General features: G+C 44.5%; 1 protein-coding gene across 8 annotated transcripts in view; it reads right to left on the bottom strand.

The window, feature by feature from the left end:
• PLEKHA5 (pleckstrin homology domain containing A5) overlaps nt 1-26,376 on the bottom strand; it is a gene marked incomplete at its 5' end in the record, with an annotated part of 271,030 nt that overhangs the window by 71,531 nt on the left and 173,123 nt on the right. For 7 of the 8 annotated variants that reach the window (XM_082255200.1, XM_082255201.1, XM_082255204.1 and 4 more), the window contains one exon: nt 15,610-15,693. The exons of the other annotated variant lie outside the window; for it this stretch is intronic. In XM_082255200.1, coding sequence (XP_082111326.1) covers nt 15,610-15,693 — 84 coding nt within the window. The remainder of the gene's footprint in view (nt 1-15,609; nt 15,694-26,376) is intronic. 8 annotated transcript variants of the gene reach the window in all.

The raw sequence follows: 26,376 nt of genomic DNA, 5'->3' as shown, positions 1-26,376 counted from the left end.
AGACACTTGGGATTAAGCACATGAGTGAAACTGATTCCCAGGTTGTTACCGATACAATGAGCGACAAAGGATAAGAACGTATCCCCATTATCATCCCATATAAGAAGCACATCGATGTACTTGCCATAATAGATAATATTCCTTTTGAAGGGATTATTTTTCCAAATGAAATGTTCCTCCCAGAGCCCCATAGTGATGTTTGCATAACAAGGGGCAAAAGCTGGCACCCATCTCTGTGCCCCTAGTTTGCAGATAGAATTTGTGTTGGACAGTTCTGGAAATGTTTGTTCCATTAGACAATTCATTACTTGCTTAACCCAGTATGTTGTATATGTTTTGAAATGTCCCTGTAACTTACTCTATGTGGGATAAACTATACATACCGTATGTACCAGGGTTGGCAAACATCATCGGTCCAATAACACCTCTGTACTGTCCTCACTAGACGTCATATGACTTCCTTTAGTACAAGTGCAGCGCGGCGGTCGGTGGTACGGTCTCTTGCTACGATCTCGGTAAAAAGCCATTGACGTAGGCTCTTTACCGCGTGATCAACTGTGCCCAATCACAGAGTAAATAGGAAAAATTGATTTTTGTAAAATCTTACCGTAAAATCCTTTTCTCTTAAGCTCATTGACAGACGTAGTCCTCCTTGATTATATCAACTCGGGTTATACTGCCCTCTACAGGAGTAGGACTAGACAGGAAAGAAAACGTTCTGGCCACACCCTAGGGGCAGTCCCAGAGGGTATATCCTCTCACTTCCTGCTACAGCAAATCAGTTATGTCACAAAGCAGTGTTTAGAGAATTTAACCCAACCCAACTCAAAAACAGAGGGGCGGGTACTACGTCTGTCAATGAGCTTAAGAGAAAAGGATTTTACGGTAAGATTTTACAAAAATCCATTTTTCTCTGTCGCTCATTGACAGACGTAGTCCTCCTTGATTAATATCAACTCGGGACGTCCCAAAGCAGTGCCACAAATGAGGGGTGGGAAAATGGAAATCAAAATCCAATCTAGAAGGCCCAACTGGTGCCAACTAAAAGTTTTAAAGGCTCATCAAACACACGATGAGACTCAACTGAAATTCCAACGGAAAAAAACCCTCGAGGTAGACCACCGGTCTCCTCAAATTGCGGCCTGCAAAACCTTGCGGCCAAATGAGGCATCCGCCGATGCCATCACATCAACTTTATAAAATTTTGTAAAGGTATGAACCGACGACCAGGTAGCCGCCTTGCACACCTGGACCACTGACGCCTGATGGCGGTAGGCCCAGGAAGTACTGAGCGCTCGAGTGGAGTGCGCCTTAACAGGGAACGGAGGATTCCGACCCTTAATAGAATAAGCCTGTACCACCGTCTGTCTAATCCATTTGGAGATAGTCGCGGCAGATGCAGGCAACCCCTTTCTGGGGCCATCCGTGATCACAAAAAGTGAATCCGTCTTACGGAACGATTCCGTAGTCTTCAGGTATACCATGATTGCCCGAACCACATCCAAGGAATGCAACGCATATTCCTGAGGATGATTGGGCTTAGGACACAAGGAAGGTAGCACAATATCTTCATTCAGATGAAAATCTGAAACCACCTTAGGAAGAAAGGATGGCTTCGGATGAAGAACTACCTTATCCCTATGAACCACTAGATATGGGGAATGGCATGATAATGCAGCCAGTTCTGACACCCTGCGTGCAGAAGTGATAGCCACCAAGAAGGCCACCTTCTGGGATAATGTAAGCAAGGGAATCTCCCTGATATTTTAAAAGGGAGGTTTCTGAAGAACCGACAAACACCAAATTAAGATCCCAGGGCGGTAAGGGCGCGCGCACTGGCGGAGCCAAGTGCCGCACCCCCTGGACACCAAGGAATGAGTAGCCCAAGGCTTCTGTAAGAAGATTGCTAATGCTGAAACCTGACCCTTGATAGTGCTCAAGGTATTTTCTGCTCAACCCCCTTTTGCAGAAAAGCAAAGATTCGGGTCACCGAATAGGTACGTGGGCGAAATTCCAAAGATTCACACCACGCGATACAAGTCTTCCATGTGCGATAATAGACTTTGCTGGAAGTCGCTTTCCTTGCTTTAATTAGAGTAGGAATAACTGAAGCTGACAACCCTCTGTCCTTCAGTACCTGGGTCTCAATAGCCAGGCCATTAAAACCAGCGACTGTAAAGCACGATGGAAGATCGGTCCTTGAGACCGCAGATCCTCCCTGAGAGGAAGTCTCCAAGGAGCGTCTGCGACTAGCCTGTCCAAGTCGGCGTACCCGGCTTGACGAGGCCAGCTCGGAATTTCCAGGATAACTGGAGTTCCCTCCACCTCTATCCTGCGGAGAAATCTCAGCAGCAATTTGAGAGGGGGGAAGACCTATAGTAGCTGATACTGCCTTTACAGGCCGTTCAGCGCGTCTGCTGCATCCGCTAGAGGATCGCGGGTGCGAGCCCTGTTGAGCCAACCTACCAACAGATCCATATCCGGGGTGCCCCAATGAAGGGACAGCTGGTGAAATACCTCTGGATAAAGGGACTATTCCTCTTGATCCAGAATCGGACGGCTGAAATAATCTGCCTGTCCACCCCCGTGATAAATATCGCGGAGAGAACTGGAACAACTGTTCCCCCAATAAGAATGTTGGCCACTTCTATGGCCGCCAGGGCACTCTTGGTGCCCCTTGGTGATCGACCCAAGTCATGACCATGGCATAGTCCGATTGGATCCGAACCAGGCTGCCCTGGAGCTGCTCGGTCCAGTAAATCAGACAAAGTCTGATCGCTCTCAGTTCCAACACATTTATCGGTAACCTGGAATTTATCAGAAGAAATGACTTCCCCTGGCTGAGCATCGGAGACTGAAGCCACCAGACCAGAGCCTCCCTGGTCCGCTCACTCAATCGGATTCGATTGTCCAGGGAATCGGGATTCCGATTCCATATGAGAAGAATCTCCTCTTTGGAGAATTCGGGTATGAGACTGGGCAAACGGTACTGCCTCTAAGGAGGCGACCATCAATCCCAGCCAGTTGACGGACAGCAACATCCGAATCATTGACTGAATCTTCTGGAGTTTCTCCGCATGGAGAAACACTCTTGCCAAGGATGTAGCCAAAATTAGGCCCAGATAGTTCAGTCTCCTGGTGGGAACCAGGGATGATCTTTGGGAAAAGCAACGAAAACGCTGATGTCCTGCGAAGATGGGGATATAAGGATAGGCATCCTAAATGTCTATGGACGTCAGGAAATCCCCCTGATGCAGGGAGGCCACCACTGTATGGATGGACTCCATCTCTTCCAAGACCAGAATTGGACGCACCTAGCCCTTTTTCCTGGGCATTGTGAACAAGTTCGGCTAGAACTCCTCCAAGGAATGGGAACTACCACTGCTTGTTGTATCAAGCTGTCCCCCGCAAAGCTTTTAAGCGACCCGGGGATGTCGACTATTGGAAGGGAAGAATCGCACCGGTGGAAGTGATCGAAACTCGATCTTGTATCCCGACCATATGACCTTGCGAACCCCTTTATCCGGGATTCTGGAAAGCCCTGGATCCGGAAACCGGTGAAGACGTTCCCCCACCCTAGAGATGGGTGGGGCCCATTCTGTCAATCCAACAGGATAACAGTGGCTTTATTTAGTCTGGAAATTGATGAGTCCACTATTGGTGGTACTGTCCATCTTTGTAATGAGGGATTCCTCAAAATGATAGCGCCTAGCCATGCGTTTGGAAATAGCAGGGCTCATTTACGGACGACCCTATTTGGGCAAGGGAAACCCTTCACCATTTTGGTAGGCTTGCTAGTACCAAAAAAGGAATACGAGTCTCAGCTACCTCTGCCGGTGTAACCTCAAGATTTAAGGTTTCCCGGACAGACACAACTAGTGCTTCCACCAACGCTTCTTGTGCTATGGCGGAGGCAGAAGCGTCCTCCTTACTGTCTGAGGAGACCGTACCTGAGACAACAACCCCAGAAAAGGGACTGCAATGACCAGCTCAGAATCCGTATCTGAGGTATCAGATGACATAGGGGTAGGCGGGGGTCGCTCTTCTTGACCCCCGTCCCTGACAGGCTACCTCCACCCGGGATACCAAAGACTCCAAAACTGCTGATAATGCATCATCACAAGTGGGGTACTGGAGGGTCCTGCGGCCACCCTGAGGGGATCAGGTGGGGATACATGTGTGGCAGGGTTCATGTAACAAGACACTTGCCAGCAAACACAAAAAAATTTAATTGCAAGAAAAAAACTTTTTTTTTTTTTTTCTTTTTTTTAACTTAGTCCCCCAGCGCAGTAGCGCCCCTCAGTCTACCTGCTTGGACCCCTCAGAAAGAGAGAGAGAGACCCCAAGGCTCACCTGATGCACAGAAGTTTCTTATCAACCTGCTTCCAGCACTGTCTGTTACAGACAGGAAGTCTTTGGCTTGCTTTCCCTGGGCAAAGGAGGCGGCTCCGCCCCTTTACACGCCTTCCGGCGCCTCCCAATTACTCCACAAGGTGTTTGGTCACCTCAAACATGGCCGCCCCCATGCTGGAGACACAAGGCTACGCCAATATGGCGGCCTCGTGCGATCTGCAGGAAAATGGCGGCGGCCTGTGTAGGATAGCGGCGGCTTACAAGTTAGCAGCGGCCTGCGGGATGTGTGCATTCGGCCTGTGCGGCCTGCGGAAGTGCCTCGGCCTGCGGGAGGCTGTGCGGCCTGTGGAAGTGACCGGCTTTCTGGAGGGATGGTGATCTGTGGCTGCAGTAACTCAGGCATAGGCATCGGCCTGTGTACACACTAGACAGGTAGGATACCTCTATACCTCAATATTAATGCCTTTTAGTAGTCTGCCACTGACTTCAGTCACCCTTACAGTCATATAGTGACTTTAGATAGTCAGCTCCCAAACCAAGCCTCCTGGTTTCTATTCACAAAAATCACACTCAAATTGGGGGATCTGTGACCTATTATAGGATAGAGGGGAGACCCAGAAACTAAGTGTCCGACCATCCCAGAGAGGGGCCCGCGTCCACCAACAAACCCGACAGGAGGAGAGGGGGGGAACATTCTACTCACCATACCGGAACCAGGCGGGCGCCAACTCCTGACAGAACCCCTTTCCACCGGGGTGGGGGGGCTGTCGACCAAAACGGACGCCGTGACTCTGTTGGTCATTGGCGTCCAGGCGAGACGTTTAACTCGCAGGGTCAGTCCCCGTCCAGTGGGACTATGTCGCGGCCGACCCAGCGCGGAGCTATGGCCTGCACGCACTCGTAGGCTGAACTGGGGTGACCACTGGATCTCAACATCCAGCCCGTCGCCCAGTTTCAGCGTACTTGCTTGAAGATCTCACAGGAACACTGGAGAAAAAAAACTGTCTAAAAAAAGTATTTCTAAAAAAATCCTGCCAGGACCGAAGATCCTAGCAAGGAATCTAGGTCCTTACTCCTAACTAGACAGAAAAAAACTGATTTGCTGTAGCAGGAAGTGAGAGGATATACCCTCTGGGACTGCCCCTAGGGTGTGGCCAGAACGTTTTCTTTCCTGTCTAGTCCTACTCCTGTAGAGGGCAGTATAACCCGAGTCGATATTAATCAAGGAGGACTACGTCTGTCAATGAGCGACAGAGAAATGTCGGTTATCGGGCTGACAGGGCGAAAGTAGAGGAGAGCCGATAAGCGGCTCTCCTGACTGGAGGGTGGGGGGGTCTGCATTGATAATCAGTGCACTGACTATCAGTGCAACCCCATCAGTGATGCCTGTCAGTGATACCCACCTGTGCCCACTGGTAGTGCCCATCAGTGCTACATATTAGTGACTCCTCATTAGTGCAGCCTCATCAGTGCACATCAGTGAATGGGAAAAGTTACTAATTTACAAAATATTTTAGCAAAACTTTTTTTTTTTTCAAACATTTTCAGTCTATTTTTGTTTAGCTAAAAATAAAAACTCAGTGGTGATTAAATACCACCAAAAGAAAGCTGTATCTCTCAAATTATAAAAAATTTGATTGGGTACAGCATTGCCATTCAAAATGCAACAGTGCTAAAAGCTAAAAAATGGCCTGGGCAGGAAGGGGATGAAAGTGCCCTGTATTGAAGTGGTTAAGGAGGAAAAAGACAAGCACGGTATTCCCTGTCATTTCTCTAAATTCCATGAGAAGAACTACAAAGTTCTGAAAGTTCTGGCTATTGAGCATATAACAGGCAGTCCCTCACCAACAACGAAAGATTCATGTTGCTGTGTAAGAAAAAGACCAGATGGATTTTTAAGCTCAATACACTCTCTCCCCATGGCCTGAATGAGGAGTTTGACATTCACAGGGTTATATGAATGGATTTGTTTCCACTCTTCTCCAGATCCGAGGTTCGTTCATTTGTTTCTCTTATCCCGTATAACAAATTATCAATAATAATCATAATTTAATCATATGATTTTATCATTATGTTTAATTATTTTCGAACATTTGATTGCGGTCCTTTGGTATATTTCTTTGTTTTGTTAATAATCCCCAATTGTGGTATATCCTAGCAATAGATAAGACTTAACGGTATGTAATATACAGTATCTCACAAAAGTGAGCACACCCATTACATTTTTGTAAAGCCTGCAAGACAAAGGCATCGCATACTAGCTCATTATGTATTACTTACCTTAGAACGAAAGCCCCGACACGGACCCCCGAACATCGCTGCGGGCGCTGCCATGATCCCTCGGCGACTCCGGTGCTGTGATTGGCCGGAGCCGCGATTACGTCACTACCGCGCATGCGTGTGGGAGTGATTTTCCGGCAAGCTCCCGGCAAGGAAAACTGAAGGTCTCCCCGGACCTTCAGAGCGTACGCGCCGCTCGCGTGAGCGGCTGCATGCACTGCAAATATCTCCTAAACTGTGCCGGTTTAGGAGATATTAATTGTACCTACAGGTAAGCCTGATTATAGGCTTACCTGTAGGTAAAAGTGTCAAAAAGCGGGATACTACCGTTTTAATGGCTGTGTGTTGAGTTATTTTGAGGGGACAGCAAATTTACACTGTTATACAAGCTTTACACTTACTACTTTACATTGTAGCAAAGTGTAATTTCTTCAGTGTTGTCACATGAAAAGAAATAATAAAATATTTACAAAAATGTGAGGGGTGTACTCACTTTTGGGAGATACTGTATGTGTGTAAAAAGGGCGCTCCCAATATGAAAATCTAATATATGTGTGAGCATTAGCATAAACTCATATATATTAATACAATATCAAAGTTCAAAAATCAATAGGAGTCCATCATATTGGTGAAAATGATTGCAGTTCCATCATATTTAAAGTGCTTTAGTGCCAAATGCTGTAAACAATATTGTTGCAGGCCGTGTCCCATTCTGCATGCCCACTCACTCACCAGCTGCCATAGACTCCCATAACAGAAGTCATGTGCGCTTTGCAAAACATCTCAGATGCCGGGATTGCCGGATCTGACGTCACCACCCGCAGTTAGCCGACACATTTCGTCCCTCCCACAGGATGTCAGGTGACCATGGGTGGCGACGTCAGATCCGGCTGGTGACATGCAAGTGGCAGCATACTTCCAGTTTCCGGTTTTACCTTGTACAAAAGTGAGTGCAATACTTTGTTTTTAAGTATGATTTTAATAAACTGAATTACGCTATATTAGATATTAGATAGCGATTCGAGATATTCCTCCTCTCTTCTGCCATTATACTATAGATGAAGCGAATCTGTATCTACAAAAAGGACCTCCGTTGGAGGACTACTAATCCCAGCATCTGAGATGTTTTGCAAAGTGCACATGACTTCTGTTATGGGAGTCTATGGCAGCTGGTGAGTGAGTGGGAACACAGGAGGGGAGTACGGACTGCACCAATTTTGTTCACAGCATTTGGTACTTCAGCACTTTAAAAATTATGGAACTGCAATAATTTTCACCAATATGATGGACTTCTATTGATTTTTGAACTTTGATATTGTAGTTATAGGAGTTTATGCTACTGTTTACTTATTTTAAGTTTTCATAGTGGGAGCGCCCTTTTTACACCTATATACGATTTAAGGCACTACACCCTTTAAAAAGGAGCAGCAACCTCACGTATAATAGTCACTATTTCACGTATTTTATTTAGAATTTCTTGCCACGTCCATTAGCGTGGGTATATATACACGTACATATATTTACAGTTACTAGTATGTAAATCTTCATGCATTTAGAACAATTTTTTTTAAAATTAGTATTGTTTTCTCCTTTTAATTTGTATTCTTTATACATATATCGAAGTGTCTCTAAACATACACTCTCATGTGGTGTGTTTTTATTATTGTTTGATAATTTGTGTGTACTATGTTTGATTATGTAATTTAATAGTATTTTTTACTACATGGGATAACTTTGCAAGGGGTGGGAATGACTAGCTGGCCAATCCCCTTGGTATTCACATTTAAACTCCCCCTCTGCCGGCTTAGACCATGTGATCTGATAAAGGGGTTAATCCCTGAAACATATAGTCTGTCCTGGACTAAGCTCCGTCATCTCCTCCTGCTGGATTTAATTGCCCTGCTGTGGTTAGTCTTATACAGACTGTTTGGCTCCTTATTCCTTTTTTACCCATACAGCCCACTTCCTCCAGTGGAATACTTCTGCCATGTCCTGATGTCCCCTCTGGCCAACGGTGACGGGCCCCAATCGCTGCTGTCACTTCCCGGTGCACCGGCCACCACTGGCTATGTCCATACATCCGGCCTCCATTGGGTTCATCGTTTGCCACCAGGAGCTCCAGGGACTTAGTCAGCCGTTCATCCCATTGGACTTTGCAGAGCTAACAATGGTACCTGTGAGTAATGGTGCCTTCCTGGCACATTTCTACCTCCCTGCATGGGCTTATGAATGGATTATAAACAGCATGTCAGACTTTCTAATAAACTGTAACTGCTTTGAATGGTTTTGTCTCTACCAAAACTCACTGCAACAGCGCTCCCTCTGCTGTATTTGTCTTGTCCCTCATTTGGTTTTACGAGTTGGGGAGCAGCGGCCTGGGTTTAACCCCTTCCTTTCCATATGCCGCTTTTGGATATACCTATGCGCCTGGATTTTTTTTGTTGTTAGCAGTGGAACCCATAGGCAGATGTTGCGGGGTCAGTCAAATCTTGTGAGGGGGGAGTGGCGGATGTGGCCGAGTAGCGCTGTGTATGTCTATGGCTGCAAATAACCCAGCTCAGGAGAAAGCCAGCAAGAGTGCTCCCATAGCACACGGCTTGCTATGGATGCACCAACGAGGAGGAGGCTCGGACAGCGCAGGTGGGAGGCTGCTTTGTACAATATCATTGCACAGAGCAGGTATAGAACCTGTTTTATCTTAATTAAAAAAACTACACTTTAGAATCACATTTTTTGCATGTGGTCGGGATATAGCAAGTGTTACAAGAGCTGTAACTGCCAACAAAAAGTGTGCGCTAAAAATTTCTGCTGCTGATTTCTGATCCTGCACCAAAATCTCTGAAAATCAACATACTTATATTTTGGTAATGCAAATCACTGGGTCAGACATGGACACCCCCATTTATGTGCACGTTTATGGTAAAGCTCTCAGTTATCTCCTCCCCCTTCCACGCCTGGCCAGGTAACCGGAAGTAAATTATAGAGATGGTCTGAAGAGTACAATTAATTCACATGACTCCTTACAAATTTTCCATTGCTCCCTTTTTAATTATGCAAAAAGAGCCCTGGGCCACGCTGGCAGCCAGTCAGGTTTTTTCTATAATTTCTCACATAGGAAAAATCTGATTGGCACATACAGCATTGTACAAAAGGAATGGTCATGCACAGCTCAACCCTGATGGGAAGTTTCATCTGCTACAATCGGGTATGTCGTAGGCTAAGTAGCCTTTACCATACGTTCAATGAAGAAATCCTGGGGAATATACCAACCTAAAACAATGCAGCAGCTAGAAAATAAATTTTAGGTTTACCTGTAAAATCCTTTTCTTGCCACTCTCTTGTTAGTTCAAGGCTGGGCATATACTTGGAGCATGTTAGCCAGTCTGCGATAGCTGACTTAATATTTGTGAGCCTTTTGTAATGATCTCAGCTTAGGCTCCTGAAAATGATGGGGCCTGAAGTGGGTAGGCTGTTTTTTAAATAATAAAATAAATGGTCTAAGCAGGCTTAGATTAGCTGACCAGTCATTTCTGTACTTACAGAGTACTGCTATCAGGTTTGCAGGTTTGAAGCGACTTACTTTTATAACTACAGACATGATGTAACAAGTAGCAGTTTGTAGAACTCCATGTTAGCCAAACAAAAGTCGACTTTTAGCTGCCTATAGTCAACTCACGAAGGAGAACTTTTAATTTTAATTGGTACATCACAGGACACATGCCCAAAACCCAACAAATAGAACACGGGGAACAAAAACTACAAATGAGCCTGCAAGACCTGCAGCTCAAAAGTTCATGTCTGCAGAGGTATGAACATCTACCTGGTAGAACTAAGTAAATCGAGAAGCAGTCTGACCCTTTTAAAGACCCTCAGGCAGGAAAGCAGACTTCTGAAACAAAGCTGAAGACCTCAGATGAGTTTGGACAGCTCAAACAAAATCTAAAGAGTGAAGCACCTTTTCCTCAAAATGCTTAGGATTAGGGGGAAAATGGCAACACAATGTTTTGATTCAGGTGGAATGAAGAAATCACCTTGGGTATTAAAAAGGACTATGGTCTCAACATTGCTTTATCCTGGTGAAGAACCAGAAAGGGCTCCATGTAGGAAACCTTACCCAACTCTGAGACCCTGTGACAAATATTGTACATGCCGCTCCAGGCGAGATCAGGATTAACAACACTCCACAATCTCATCTCATGTGCTGGGTCAGCTTGTTTCCAGCCAAAGCAACCAACTGTATCAACAACAGGAACGCCACACGCACACAAGCAAAAAAAAAAAAAAAAAAAAAAAAACCCTTCCTTTAAAATTGCCAAAATTGTGTCATTTGTTTTGAACCCCTTTGCTTAATAAAGAATGACTGTTTAGCATTTCTGTGTGCAACAGCCTGTTGCTGGTCCAACTGATCTGATTATCTGATCTGATATGGCAACTAAGAAGCCAGCTTGCACACGAGGAGTTACCAGGGAATCTCTTAGAGACGTTCAAAAGGAGAAGTCTGCAAACAAGGCAAAGTGAAGGTCCCAAGGAGATGAGGGGGCCACACAAGCAGAATAATTTGCATCACACCCTGTACAAAGGCTTTTTTCAAGGAAAGAAATGTGACAAGTCTCTGAAACAGAACAGCCAAGGCAAAGGTTTGTACCTAGACAGTAATTAAAGGCCATCTCCACCTATAGCAACATGTTACATCACCAAGGCAGCAACACTTCCAATTCGTAGTCTCTATAGACACCACGCTGTAGACAGATTCATCTGAGACTCCTGATTCCAGACAGGCGCAAAGATTCGGAAGACTTGGGCTTCCTGTTCTTCTTATGGAACTGGGACACAGGCTTTTGAGGAGGACCAGAGGATTGTTGCTTAGTAAGAATTTTCTTGGATTAAAAAAGGCGCCAATGGTTAATTCTATGCATTAAGATAAAAAGCCTTCTGTGTGCAGAAGCCCCCCCTCAGCCCCCCCCTAATAATTACCTGAGCCCATCTCTATCCAGAGATGTCCACGAGTGCCTCAGCGGTCCGGGATGCTCTCTCCCGATTAGCTGAGACACAGAGCCATTGGCTCTGGCTGTGTCAAACTCAGTTAGCCAATCAGAAGAGAGAGGGTGCAGGGCCAAACAGCAGCTCTAAGTCCTAATTGATACACAGAGCTGCACCTCGGCTCAGGTGCCGTCATAGCAAGCTGCTTGCTGTGGGGGCACTCAACAGGAGGGAGAGGCCAGGAGCTCCAGTCAGGGCTCTCGAGAAGAGTCGGATCCGGGCTGCCCTGTGAAAAACCACTGCACAGAGCTGGTAAGCCTAACATGTTTATTATTTTATCAGAAAAAAAAAAAAAAACAAGACTTTACAATCACTTCAAAGAGGTCCACTAACATCTCATCTATGGCTTCTTTGAGGACAGGGTCTTATTTTAAGTAGAACTAAAGGCAAAATTGCATTTTCTAATTTTAGAGGGAGGGTTAAAACCGGTTTTTCATCTATTTTTTATTTTTTTTGCTATCTGTGGATAGCCAAAGCAGGAAACAACCCAAAAGAATTTCCCCTCTATCCCTGACGATCTGCATTACAGTCGGTCCCCATACTTTGACGTGGGGTCATCCCTCTGGCCTGCTCAGTATAGCGATTGATCCAGATAAAGTCCTCCAGTGCCCCAATCAAGGGTGACAGGAATAGGCCCAAAGCATGGAAGTAAGCCCACCAGGAGAAATCATCAGACATTAGAAGGCACATCCTTCAACTAAAGACACTAGATACTAGACTAGTGTCCATTCACCTGAAGGTTGCAGCATAACCCAAGTGGTCATTAATAGGATGTCCTGTGACGTACAATTAAGAAATCACCCTCAGTCCCCAATAAACAGATAAAGGCCGATTTCTTATTGGCTGTCAGAGAATTCCACACACTATCCCTTATTACATCATGTTTGTAGTATTATACTAAGTTCTTTAAAATTGCAAACCCAATTACAGTACTCTTTAGGAACAAACATGACACACCATCCAACCTAAGCATGCTGTGGCAATTTCTTTAAAATTCAGAAGCCGCTCTTTCCACTTCAGTGGCTATCAGTTGAGGATACAATACTGAGAGTTATACAAAAGGCTCAAAAACAATCAGCGGCAACAGACTGGCTACCTGGCTTAAAGTATATGTCCAGTCCTGAACCAACAAGAGGCTTGTAAGCTATGAAGTTATGATCCATCATTGTACAGGGCTAAAGAATTACTTTGAGCCCCATTTATAAAGCATTGGAATAGTCTTACTGCATTCAGTGGCATATTTATGCAGTAGAGCATTTGCATGACAAAATAACATTAAGCTACACTTGTTTTGGAACTCTGAAGCTAGGAAAACATTGTTCATTCCAATGCATCATGAATAAATCTGCAGTTTTATGCAGAAAGAACCCCCTAGAGCACCGCAGGCTCTATAGAAATCAGCCTGCATTTTATTAACTCATATTGCAAGCTGCAACGTCCAGTGGAGTACGCAGAGTGGTATCCAATGATCTCGGCTATAAATTGGCCCCTTGAGCAGTCATATCAGACTCTACTATAACCGACTGTGAAACGTGGACGTGATAAGAAGTGGCAAAACTAGTTGTAGAATTGAAAAAAGGAATTTTGACTGCAAATTCTGAATCTTGGGAGTACAGTGCAGGACACGGGTTTAATATTCATAGACCCTGGGTTATAGGTTAGTACCTTTAGGTTATTAGACAGTGACAAAGCATGTCTCTATAATCCTACCCCATTCTGTTTTTTTCCCCAAGAATGTTGGAGGGGTCAAGCACATTGTGTGAAGCTATATTATCAGGTGTGAGAGGTTGAGTAAGAAACCCTTGGTGGTCTCTTCTAATGCTGCCTTCGGTTCCCTCTTCATTCCGCTTTAAATCTACATCCTCCAAATGGACATATTTCACTTTCTGACTCCAGCAGACAAGCCAGGTGTGGACAGTAAATGTTGTATTAAAAGCTGTTAGTTGTCAACAAAGTCTGACACAGATACAGAAAAATCTAACTTTTATGTATAGGCCGCTATGCCTGAGATACAGCTAGAATTGGATGCAGAGACCGGTGTTAAAACAGGGTCTTGCTCTGCTGCAAAGGGAATCATCGTCACTCTTAACGGCCTGAGAGTTTTTCAAGCCTTCAACAGAGCGAATGTTTGCCTGAACTTTTGCCACAGTTCCCTTTTGTTTGGTTTCCGTCATTGCTATCGGTGAGAGTATTCCCCTATGCCCTTTGCTGTGTCGACTGTCCTGTAGCAAAGTTCTAATGACAAAAGGGCAGTAGGAAGTGCCTGGGAACCTTATAAAGGGCTCTGAGCAGAAGTTGTGTTAAGAGTGTGACCTGTGGTGTGATGTAACATCTGGTCCTCTATCGAGACTAAGCTCTGAATAGTGAAATTTCCCTGTCAAGTTTGAAAAGATTTACAGTGGACAAATTAATCATTTTCAAATATAATTTCTGCCTTCCTGACGGTTTTAACATAGAACAAACACTATTCAGGAAACTTGTTGGGCTACAGTATTGGTCCACCACAAGGTAAACCGGTCTTATCAGTTCATGTTGCTGGTCCATGACGATCACGATGGGCATAGTCCTGGAGAGGTCTTCAGGGTCTGGGATCCAGAGGGATTGACCAAGGCCCTGGATCTGTATAGCACCCTGTGGCTACAACACACTTTGAACCAAGTGCGGAGACGAGTATCCAAGCAGAATCCAGTGTCTGAAGCAACATTACAGACCATCTACACAGCCAGAGGTCTGGGTACAGCTAGCAAGGTTAAGGGAGCATCAATTCAGATACACTGCTTTAATTGTTGAATTAGAGGACAGTGAGAAGCCGAATGAAGAATCCAAAGTAAAATAATAAACTAGTGAAGGAAATTATTTCTCTAAGGGAGAAGAGGTCCATCACTTCAGAACACTAACACAATACTGCGGTCTCACGGTGTAGGGTAGCATTATAGGGGTATGCAGAGGGGGTGTGTCTAGCAAAGGTTTGCCAGTATCCAATCACCCGATAGGATAAAGCTATAACCCAGGATCTAGGAATATCTAGTTTATGCCTTGTACTGTAAAAGAATATACAGTTCTAGCAATAATAAAGACTGTTCTTAGTCAGTGCACACTTTGACTAACTCATCTATTTAAAATTAAATTATGATTTGATTCACATTTTCCATGGGTCTGCCTCTCAATATATAGAGCAGTAAGAAAAGACACAGAAATTACAGGATAAACCACACTTGGGTAGCCCATAGAGGAGTTTTTTTTCTCTTTGTTCAAACAGCGGGTTTAACAAAAAGAAATTACTCTATTTCCTCATCCACACAGCGGATGTTGATGGTGGAATCCTTCCTACTGAGCGACTGTATTCCGACAGCGGGGAGACTTTCCCATCGTCACAATACACTAATCAGCGCTGGCGGCTATAGCCTCCTTGCCCATACATAAATTGAAAATCTGGTAGTCCCAGCTGAATAAACCGAATTTCGATAATGTATGGCCAGCTTTAGATTATAATCTCTACTCAGTCTCAGCAAACTGATATTATAATGAGAATACAAAATTACTGTGCAGGGTCAATAAGCAGAACACAGCTATGGCTGCCCCCACATACAGATGTAGCTACAATCTATACACAGAAGCCACATATTTAAACCAGAAATGCTGACAGGAATTTTTACAATAAGGTGATCATGTTCATATAAAAATAGACTAGAGATTCCTTTAAAAGGCAATCCTCATGTAAATGTGTATAATTACGTTGGAGGTTTGCACTGTAACTCATCCACTAGTCACACTAATAATTAGAAAATTCCGCAATCAGATTCTTATCATACGGCAGATACAGAGGGATGATTAGTGGCGTTGTCAGCAGGGAGTGAAAATTTGTTAGAGGACTGTGGAAGGTTGTGCACAGAACATGGACTGAATGCTGTTATTACAGATAAATACACCACTCACAGTTTTGCCTTGCAGACCCTGCGGTGTTACGGGTTGAAGAGCCAATCCCGCTGGCACTGACCTTCTGTCAGGAACGAGGCCCAGCTGTAGAAACACAACATTTCCTTGTCAAAGTGACTGCCAACTCCGCAGAAAACAAATCCAAGCGATTCGGGAGCAGGAAATCGAGCATAGTTACATGTTATTTTCAGGAGAATATACAGTATTCAAAAAGATGGAAAACTCTGCTTACTTGACAGATCAGCAAAATATGATCTATAGTCTGAGATTAAAAAATGATGATGTTATAAATACAAAAGCATTAAGTAGATTGATAAAGTTTTGTTTGTTTTACTCATTTGTTCCCTTTTTTTAGTCTCCACATCCAGCGTGCCCCAACACAGGTAACAAAAAATAAGAGATTCATGTGGCGGCTGCAGACACATAGTAGACAACAGAACCTGCTCAATGATTGCATGCAGCCTGTGTATTCTGACTTTGTCTCCTCTTTTAGGGCACTTAAGCAAAACATTATATGATGTTTAGAAAAGCCAACTAAACAAGGATTTTAAGTTTCTGTCAGGTCCACTATCTACTCCTTATTCACGAATATTGTAATTAAATACTATGTGAAATTACATAATAGAATTCACAACAGGCAACTTAAACATTCTTCCAAAAAATGCCACATAGGCTTTGCATCTCCAGCTTTTAGTGTGTGTGTTGCAGTTCACAGTGCGACCCATGCTACTACAGGCTTTAGGTTCTGACAATAAGACACTTACAAGGAACCTCTTTTAACTATATAAGTAAGACTGGGTAGCGAGTTTGTCAATCAGACTGACTACAGAGCTACAGGCACGCCATGTGTAAGCCTGGCATCCTGTAGCTCCAATTGGGAGCTGAAGGATGCAAACAGACCACAGTAGCACAGATGTGCTTCTGTGGCCTGGCAGGATAAACAGTTATTTTACATAAAAATCAGACTGGAATAAAATAAAGATACATACCTAAAAGTCACTATTAGGTAGATAGATGTTTCAATTTAAGATAAAATTCTTCATTCAGCCTGTCTAAACCCATTCAAAAATCATACACTGAACAATAGAGTAGAGATAGGGGTCAATCCTATGGTGCTTTTTGGGGCCCTTTCTCAATGAGGGGCCCTTCTAGCCATTCCATCTATAAAAATCAGGATTAGGATTTCAGCTTTTCATGAGAAATATTAACTCTCACATATGTATAAAAGATGCTCTATTTACAGATACATTGAGACTATTTATAAAGACTTATGCCTTTTTCTCCAACGGTCTGCCAAAAATTGACTCCACCCTACACCCGGGGTAATTCTTTAATTTTAGTAGCGAAGTTACAGAAAAAATAGGAATTGTGACTTACTCTAAATTAATTTTCTTGGGAGTACAGTACAGGACACAGAGCTTGTATTTATGGATCGTGGGTTATATGCTGTTACCTTCTAGTGATTCGACACATTTGCTAGGACCACCTCCAGACCTTATTCATATAACCCCACCCACTCTGTGAGAATCATGTTTATTAGCAAGCAAAAGGTAGTGATTAAAGCACAGAGGGGGAGGACCTGTGTACGGTACTGTACTCCAAGATAATTATCTTACAGGACCTATTCACAGACCATGAGACGTACCGAAGCAATAAAACCGAAGGGGGGGGGGGGGAGGCAACACCATAGAAACCTAGAGCTGCCAATAGGCCCACAAGAAGCACAAGTGTTTAAAGAACCTGAACGATATACTCTAATATTAGCCTGAAGCACTCTGCAGCTGAAGCTCCCATCAGCCGAGGCCTGAACATCCACTTGGTAGAACTTACAAATTGTGTGAACAGAGGACCCAAGTGGAAGCCTTGTAAATCTGGAACACAGATGCTTGGAGCGGAAAAGTCCAAGAAGACACCAACAATACTGGTGGAATGGGCTCTGAATGAAAAGGTGAACACCATAAACCTTCCCCATCTCCCCAGTCTGCACTGCACTTAACTCCATGAGTGACAAGATGTCAGTGCCCACACAGCAGCCACTGCAGAGGTCTGGTGATTTGAAATAATCGTTCTCCCTTTCCTTTCTGAAACGCTTTAGGGACAGATCAGAGTGATCCTGATTAGTCACCGTCAGCACAGAGCATCGCACTCATCTGTCGAAAAAGAGAGGGAGAAGAGGAGGTTTCAAATCTTCGGTCCACAGCACCAGCTGTGTGGGCACTGACAGCTCATCATGCAGAGATGTAAGAACAGAAAGTTGGGTGGGGAGGAGGGTATACGGTGTTGGGTCACCTTTTCAGTTTTTCTGAAAAGATAAAACCAACCCTATAAAGGTAGGTTCTAAGGCTACATTCACACCTGAGCAAAGGGACTTTCAGGCTTTTTTGTTAGAGTTTTTGAGCATTGAGAAGTGTTTTACAAGCAAAAACTCTAATAAAACACTCATGTTGTACATTTTCAGGTGTTCCCATTGAAGTCTATGGGGTCCAATCTGCCTTCAATGTGTCAAAAAGAAGCTCATGTACTTTTATGAGTGACAGGCATTTTTTTTCAGGTGCCAGAATGCTCAGATGTGAAGAAGGGCTATTGAAATGAATGGGATTGGCCTTGCTGAGTGTTTTAAACCTTCAACCAGAAAATCCCTCAGGTGTGAATGGGGCCTAAACATTAGTTGTCTGACCCATCTAGCAACAGTGAACTAGGGAGCAGGTTGCAGGGACCTACAAGTAGAACAAAAAGGGATTCATTCGGGATTTAGTCGTGCGAAAAAGGGCCATGGTTGCCAAGTGGATGCCGACAGCCCTAACCACACCTAAACAATGTAAGGCAATTTGTCATGTTTTGTAGCAGGACAGAGGGAAGGGAGGATTACATCCTCATGGAGGTAGAAAAGAGGAGACTAGCTTAGGTAAATGGAAAGTTTTGGTATCAAAACCATCTAGTTTAAAACAGGAAAAGTCTGTTTACTAGAGAGAACTGCTAGCTCAGAAACACACCTAACAGATCTGATTGCAACCTTAAGGGTGAGGTCTTCCAACGGAATGTTTCTAATATATTCTAGGTTGGGTCTCCAAAGAGCAGAGTGAACCAAGTTGAGTTTCCAAGATGACACGGGGGGTTGAATTGGGGGCATTATATGAGGAACGCCTGTAGAAAAGGTATTGCAAGGCAAGAGGTCACCTAAAAAGAATGGATAAGACCTGACCCTTGAGGATACTCAGGGCCTGAGACACTGGTCAAGACCAGACTGAAGAAAGGCCTAAATAATAGATAGGATTCTCCCATCATACAGGTGCATCTCAAAAAATTAGATCCTCATCAAAAAGGTAATGTATTTCAGTAATTCAATTCAAAAAGTGATTTTTTTTTACATTCGTTACACACAGTGATATATTTTAAGCATTTCTTTCTTTTAATTTTGATATCATGGCTTACAGCTAGTGAAAACCCAAAATTCAGTATCTCAAAAAATAAGAATATTGTGAAACGGTTCAATATTTTGGACTCATGTTGTCACACTCAGTGACTCAATCAGCTAATTGAATCAAAACAAATGTAAAGGTTTCCTGAGCACCTAAATGGTCTCTCAGTCTGGTTAAGTAGGTTACACAATCATGGGGAAGACTGCTGACTTCACAGTTGTCTAGAAGAGAGTTATTGACACCCTCCACAGGGAGGGTAAGTCACAAAAGGTCATTGTGAAAGAAGAGTGCTGTATCCAAACATATAATTGGAAAATTGAGTGGACTACGACTGGTGTGTAATGAATCTATAGCATATATGAGTTTCACTTTTTGAAATTAATTACTAAAATAAATTATCTTTTTGATATTTTAATTTTTTTAAATGCACCTGTAAATGCCCTTATCCTTTAGGAGCTGGGTTAACAGTCATGCTGTTAAACGCAGAATGAAAAGGGTGGCCTTGAGCCAGAAAGTCTGACTTGCTTTGAAAAAGGCCAAGGCTTGTTCACCATAAGTCTGAGCATGTCTGTGTAACACATTCTTCTTGGCAAATTTGGTAAATTTGGAGAATCACCGAAACCATTTCCACTATCTTGAACAGCAGTCCAAACAGGATCTTAATCCGAGGGAAGGCATAAACCAGCTAGATATAGCCAAAACATCACCAGAGTATCTATCGTGAAGGCTAGAGGATCCCTGGTCTTGGCTTCAAACTTGTTCAGTTTGTTGTGGAAACTGGAGACCAAAATGTCTACATCTGGTTTTCTCCACCTTAGAGAGACATTTAAAAATATCTTGAAGTGCAGAAAACAGTCTCCTGGGTCTAGGCATTAAAGGTTCAGAAAGTCCACTTGTCAACTATCCACTTCCAGAATGTGGACGGCTGAGAAAGCTGGAATGTAAGTTTTTGCCCATGAAAATATTATACTCGTTTCTTTTAGGGCTGCTAAGCTTCTGGTGCCCCCTTGATAATTTACGTAAGCCACAGTTGGGGCATCATCTGACTTACTCTGAGTAAACTTGTAAAAGGGAAGTCCAATGGCGTACAGGAAATCAGAGGACTCTCCGATCCAGAATGCTGATGGCGAGTTTTGACTCCTGCAGGCACAGCCGGAGTTGTAAAACGTCACCACACCCTGTAAAGCTAGTATCTGTCATTACATGTTCCAAGTTCTTTGAAGGAATGCCTTTCCCAATTCCAGGGCCAGATCCACTATACTAGGAAAAATTGACTGTACAGAAGCATTGGGTAGTCCAAGGATTGGATTTCCTTGTTCCATGTCTCGAGGATGTTGGGTTAAATGGGTCTGGAATGAAAATGGGGAAAAAGGGAACTGCCTTGAAGGAGGCCACTATGTGGCCCAGAATCCCCATACAGAAGCAAATCAAGGGTTATTATTGTGACCTAAGGGTCTGAGAGCTGAACATTAGGGGGGCAAGATTCTGGCTTGGGCTGTGTGTGTCCAAGGTTAGACTCAGGTACTCCAGATGGTGTGGAGGCTGGCAGGCAGATTTTGGGAACATGACTATCCAGTCAAAAGGTTTTAAGAAACTACATAGTCCTCTGGACATTGGCAGACAAAGACCTGGCTGAAAAGTCCTTCAGCAGAAGGTCTTTTAGCTAACCTGTGACTTGAAAGCCCTGGGTTCATAGAAGAGCCAGAAGCGGGGCAAGCACTTTTGTGACCACACCCTGGGTACAGACGGGTATGCCTAAATAGTAGTGCAAAAAAACGGAAAGTGCTGGTCTCCCACAGCAAAAAGCATTGATGACATGGGAAAATGGGAATATGGAGATATGGAGATGGGCATCTTGCATGTTCACTGATGCAAGAAACGCCCCTCCATCATAAGAAATAAAAAAAACTAAACTATGCAGCACATTTTTTTTTTTTTTTACCCCCGACTAAGTTAATAACACTTGGTGTTCCTGTATCCGTTTTTCACAATTCTATTTATTTGACCACTTGCACGTCTTCTATTTTCACTTTTTTGAAAATTCCCCTTGTCAGAGAGGAGATAGATCTCAGATTCCATTCAAAAACTTTGGTAATTGATTTAGGGAGTTAAAGACCAGTATTGAGCAGATACCACCATTTGACTTTGGGACTGTAAATAGGTTGTATAGAAACTTTGAAATCATTCTTCTGTAGGAACTGGTACAACCACTCCTTGTGCTTGAAGTTAATGAAAGGCTGTTATTAACCACTTAACGACCAGCCACGTAGACCTACGTCGGCTGACTTTAAGTGGTTGTACCGTTTTTTAGATCCGGCGGTCAGCTTTCCGGAGGTAACGACCGATGCGGCTCAGGAGCCACTCGAACGTTACCCCAGCGAGCAGGATGGGATGTCACCCCTCCAGCTGCATTCCACGGCTCTGTCCGGGTCTCTCGTCCCACCAGGAGACCCGAGCAACCAGCCGGCGCACCCGCCGGCTGGTTGGAGTTCCGATCAAAGCCGGATTCGGCTTTGAACGGTTTTCTCCGATGACGTAACCCGGAGGCGGCGTCCATGACGTCACATCCGGGTTACTAGGCTGCTAAAGGCGCCGGATCTAAAAAGCAAATGTATTAAAAAAAGTGAATGTATTCAAAAAATGCCAATTTCGGCGTTTTGAATACATGGAGGTGTAGTGGAGGGGTCTAGGGTCTTTTAGACCCCGATGCCTCCATAAAGAGTACCTGATGTTTACATTGCTTGCGACAGCAATAAAAGTGATCAGATTTTTTTTTTTTTTTTTTTTTTTTTAAAACCTGTGCTAAAATATAAAAAAAATAAAATAGAAAAAAAAAAATTCTTTAGCCACCCCCGTGAGCTCACGCACAAAAGAAAACATATACAGAAGTTGCACCGCAAATTAAATCGCTGTTCAAACCACACGTTAGGTATCGCCGCGATCGACAGAGAGAGCAATAATTTAAAAAAAAAAGAGCTACACTCTAAACTGGAAACTGTTAAAAAATGTTTAAAGCGTCGACTATGGAGATTTTTATTGACCGTAGTTTGTCGCCATTCCGTGGGCGTGCGCAATTTTAAACCTTAACATGTTTGGTATCTATTTACTTGGCGTGACATCATCATTCACAATAAGCAAAAAAATGGGCTATCTTTACTGTTTAGTTTTTTTAAATGCAGCGAAATGTAATTTTTCCCCCCAAAAAAAATGGCATTTGAAAGACCACTGCGCAAATACCGCGTGACAAGAAATATTTCAATGACCGCCATTTTATTCGCCAGAGTCTTTGCTAAAAAAATATATATAATGTTTGAGGGTTTGAAGTAGGTTTCTAGCAAAAAAAATGGATTTTTGTAAAATCTTACCGTAAAATCCTTTTCTCTTAGCTCATTGACAGACGTAGTCCTCGGTGATACACCACCTTCGGGTTATGTTGCCTCCACAGGAGCAGGACTAGACAGGAAATTAAAAAGCTCTGGCCACACCCTAGGGGCAGTCCCAGAGGGTATATCCTCTCTCTCTCTGCCTCAGCAAATCAGTTATGTGAAAAAGCAGTCTTTAGAGATTTTAACCCAACCCAACTCAAAAACAGAGGGGCGGGGACTACGTCTGTCAATGAGCTAAGAGAAAAGGATTTTACGGTAAGATTTTACAAAAATCCATTTTTCTCTAGCGCTCATTGACAGACGTAGTCCTCGGTGATGCACCACCTTCGGGACGTCCCAGAGCAGTATCACAAATGAGGGGTGGGAAAATGGAAATCAAATCCCAATCTAGAAGGCCCAACCGGTGCCAACTAGAAGTTTACAATGCTCATCCTTAATGATGAGACTCAACAAAAAAGAGAAAAATTTTTTTTTTTCAAACAGAAACAAAAAAACCCTCGAGGTAGACCACCGGTCTCCTCAAATTGCGGCCTGCAAAACCTTGCGGCCAAATGAGGCATCCGCCGATGCCGTCACATCAATTTTATAGAATTTTGTAAAGGTATGTACCGACGACCAGGTGGCCGCCTTACATACCTGGACCACTGACGCCTGATGGCGAAAGGCCCAGGAAGTACTGAGCGCTCGAGTGGAGTGCGCCCTAACAGGGAACGGAGGACTCTGACCCTTAATAGAATAAGCCTGTACCACCGTTTGTCTAATCCATTTGGCAATGGTCGCGGCAGATGCAGGCAAACCCTTTCTGGGGCTATCCGTGATCACAAAAAGTGAATCAGTCTTACGGAATGATTCCGTAGCTTTCAGGTATACCCTGATTGCCCGAACCACATCTAAGGAATGCAACGCATGTTCCCGATGATGCTTGGGCTGAGGACACAAGGAAGGTAGTACAATATCTTCATTCAGATGAAAATCTGAAACCACCTTAGGAAGAAAAGATGGCTTAGGATGAAGTACTACCTTATCCCTATGAATCACTAGGTATGGGGACTGGCATGATAATGCAGCCAGTTCTGACACCCTGCGAGCAGAAGTAATAGCCACCAAGAAGGCCACCTTCTGGGATAAAGTAAGCAAGGGAATCTCCCTGATGTTTTCAAAGGGAGGTTTCTGTAGAACCGACAAAACCAAATTAAGATCCCAGGGCGGTAAGGGCGCGCGGACTGGAGGAGCCAGGTGCCGCACCCCCTGGATGAAATTCCGCACCAAGGACTTGGTAGCTAAAGGTTTCTGAAAGAAGATTGCTAATGCTGAAACTTGACCCTTGATGGTGCTCAAGGCTAGCTTCTGCTCAACCCCTTGTTGCAAAAAGGCCAATATTCGAGTCACCGAATAGGTACGTGGAGGAAATCCTAAAGATTCGCACCACGCAATATAAGTCTTCCATGTGTGATAATAGACCTTGCTGGAAGTCGCTTTCCTTGCTTTAATAAGGGTAGGAATGACTGAAGTAGACAAACCTCTGTCCTTCAGTACTTGGGTCTCAATGGCCAGGCCATTAAACCCAGCGACTGTAAAGCATGATGGTAAATTGGTCCTTGAGACCACAGACACTCCCTGAGACGAAGTTCCCACGGAACGTCTGCGACTAGCATGTCCAAGTCGGCCAGGCCGGCTTGAGGAGGCCAGCCTAGAATTTCTAGGACCACTGGCGCTGATAGAATCTGAACCAGGCGTCCCTAGAGGTATCTGGCCCCGACCATCCGAGAAAGTCTGGTCGTTTTCTGTTCCCACACATTTATCAGATACCTGATTGTTATCAGGAAGGGTGATCTTTTCTGGTTGAACCTCAGGGACCGAAGTCACCCGACTAGAGGCTACTTGGCCTATCTGGTCAACCAGATCCGATTCCTGTGAGGTATAGGGACTAATCTTAGGAAAAGGTAAAGGAAAAGATCTATTCAGGGAACGGTAACTACCGCTTCCTGTAGTACTTAAATGTTGGAAGGGAAGAATCGCACCAGTAGTAGTGGTTGAAGCTCGATCTAATGTCCTGAATACCGGTGAAAACGTCCCCCCACCCTGAAACCGGGTGGGGGCGCACCTTCAGGCTGTGTACTCCTTTGCTTCGGGTTTGGCTGGGTTGGTCCTCTGCTTGTCCGACCAGCCCTTCTTGAACCCTCCTGGAGGAGTCTTGCCTTTCCCGCTAGTACCAGCCGGGCGCCCTTTATGGGCGGTAAAGAAAGGTCCTCGCTTGTTGCGAGGTCCCTTAGCTTTAGCAGCCTGTGGCAAAAAAGTGCTCTTGCCCCCAGTGGCGTCCTTGATGATTTCATCTAGGTTGGCCCCAAATAGACGATTCCCCTGAAAAGGGAGATTTGTCAAGGTCTTTTTGGAACCTAGGTCAGCTGACCAGCATTTTAACCACAGCACACGTCTGAGGATCACCGCTGACATAGATGCATGCCCTAATAAGGGAGTAGTGTCCAAGGCTGCGTCACAGATAAACTGTAGCCCTTGTATAATCTGTTCCATCAAATCAGATGTCTCCTGGGGAATATCTTTTCCCCTAAGGTCTTGGCGTACCATTTTTGCCCATTCCGTAAGTGTCTGGGAAACTAGACCAATAACAATTACTGGTCTAAATGCTGACCCTATCAGAGAGAAGATGGTGCGGGACTCTGCTTCCATCTTTCGATCCACCGGATCCTTAAAGGACGAAGTGTCCTCCACTGGGATAACCGTGGCTTTATTCAGCCTGGAAATAGGTGGATCCACCACTGGTGGTACCGTCCATTTCTTAATGATGGATTCCTCAAACGGATAGCGTCTAGCAATACGCTTGGAAATAGTAAAGGTACGTTTAGAATGCTCCCATTCTCCTTTAATCTGATTACCGAAACATTTGGGTACAGGAAAAACCTTCACCGTTTTGATGGGCTTATTAGTACCAAAAGGAATCTCTGTTTCAGTTGCCTCTGCCGGTAAAGCCTCAAGTTTTAAGGTTTCCTGCACTGCCACAACTAGTGCGTCCACCAATGCTTCTTCCTGAATTATAGCAGGAGAAGAAGCGTCCTCCTCACTGTCTGAGGGGGCTTTACCTGGGATAACAGCCTTTGCAGAGGAACCTGCAACTGCAGTGACCATCTCTGAATCAGAGTCAGAGGTGTCAGATAGTATAGGGGTAGGCGGGGGTCGCTTCCTTGACCCCCGTCCCTGACAGGCCGCCTCCACCCGAGCAACCATAGACTCCAAAATTGCTGTAAATGACTCTACACTCTGTGCACCGGCGGGTCCCGTGGCCCCCTCGAGGGAAACAGGTGGGGGAATATGTGTGGCAGGGTCCATGATAATTCCAGTCACTTCCTGGATAATATAATTCAAAAATAAAAAACTTTTTTTTTTTTTTCAAACCCCCAGCGCCACAAAAAGCCCCTTAGTGTTACCTGCTAGGGATCCCTATCGATCGAGAGAGAGAGAGAGATAGACCCCCAGGCTCACCACTTGATGCTCAGAGTTTAACTGCAACAGGTTACAGCGCTGTCTTGACAAACAGGAAGTCTTTTGGCTGGCTGCCCAGGAAGAAAGGAGGCCCCTCTGCACGCCTTCCGGCGCCTCCCCTAGCTCCACGAGGTGTTTGGATCACCTCAAACATGGCCGCCCCCATGCTGGAGACACGAGGCTACGCCAAAATGGCGGCTCGTGCGATCCAGCAAAAAAAAAAAAATGGCGGCGGCCTGTACTGAATAGCGGTGTGCTGCAGGGCACACAACACTCTCTCTGCATGGGGATTTGGCGTGGTTGGCGGTACCGGCCCTGGCGGACCGCATGGCCATTCGGGAGGCCTGCTAATAGCTGGAGATCTGATTAGGAAGGCAGTCTACATGTCCGTGGCTTCTGACTGGTAGGTAGCTTATTCTTATCACCGTAAGATTCCCAGAATGCCACAGATTATAATCTTTTTA

Source organism: Pelophylax lessonae, assembly GCF_965119305.1.
Source record: "Pelophylax lessonae genome assembly, chromosome: 4".
NCBI lineage: Eukaryota > Metazoa > Chordata > Amphibia > Anura > Ranidae > Pelophylax > Pelophylax lessonae.
Note: the sequence above shows the minus strand (reverse complement) of the source record. Positions and strands in the feature narration are given on the sequence as shown.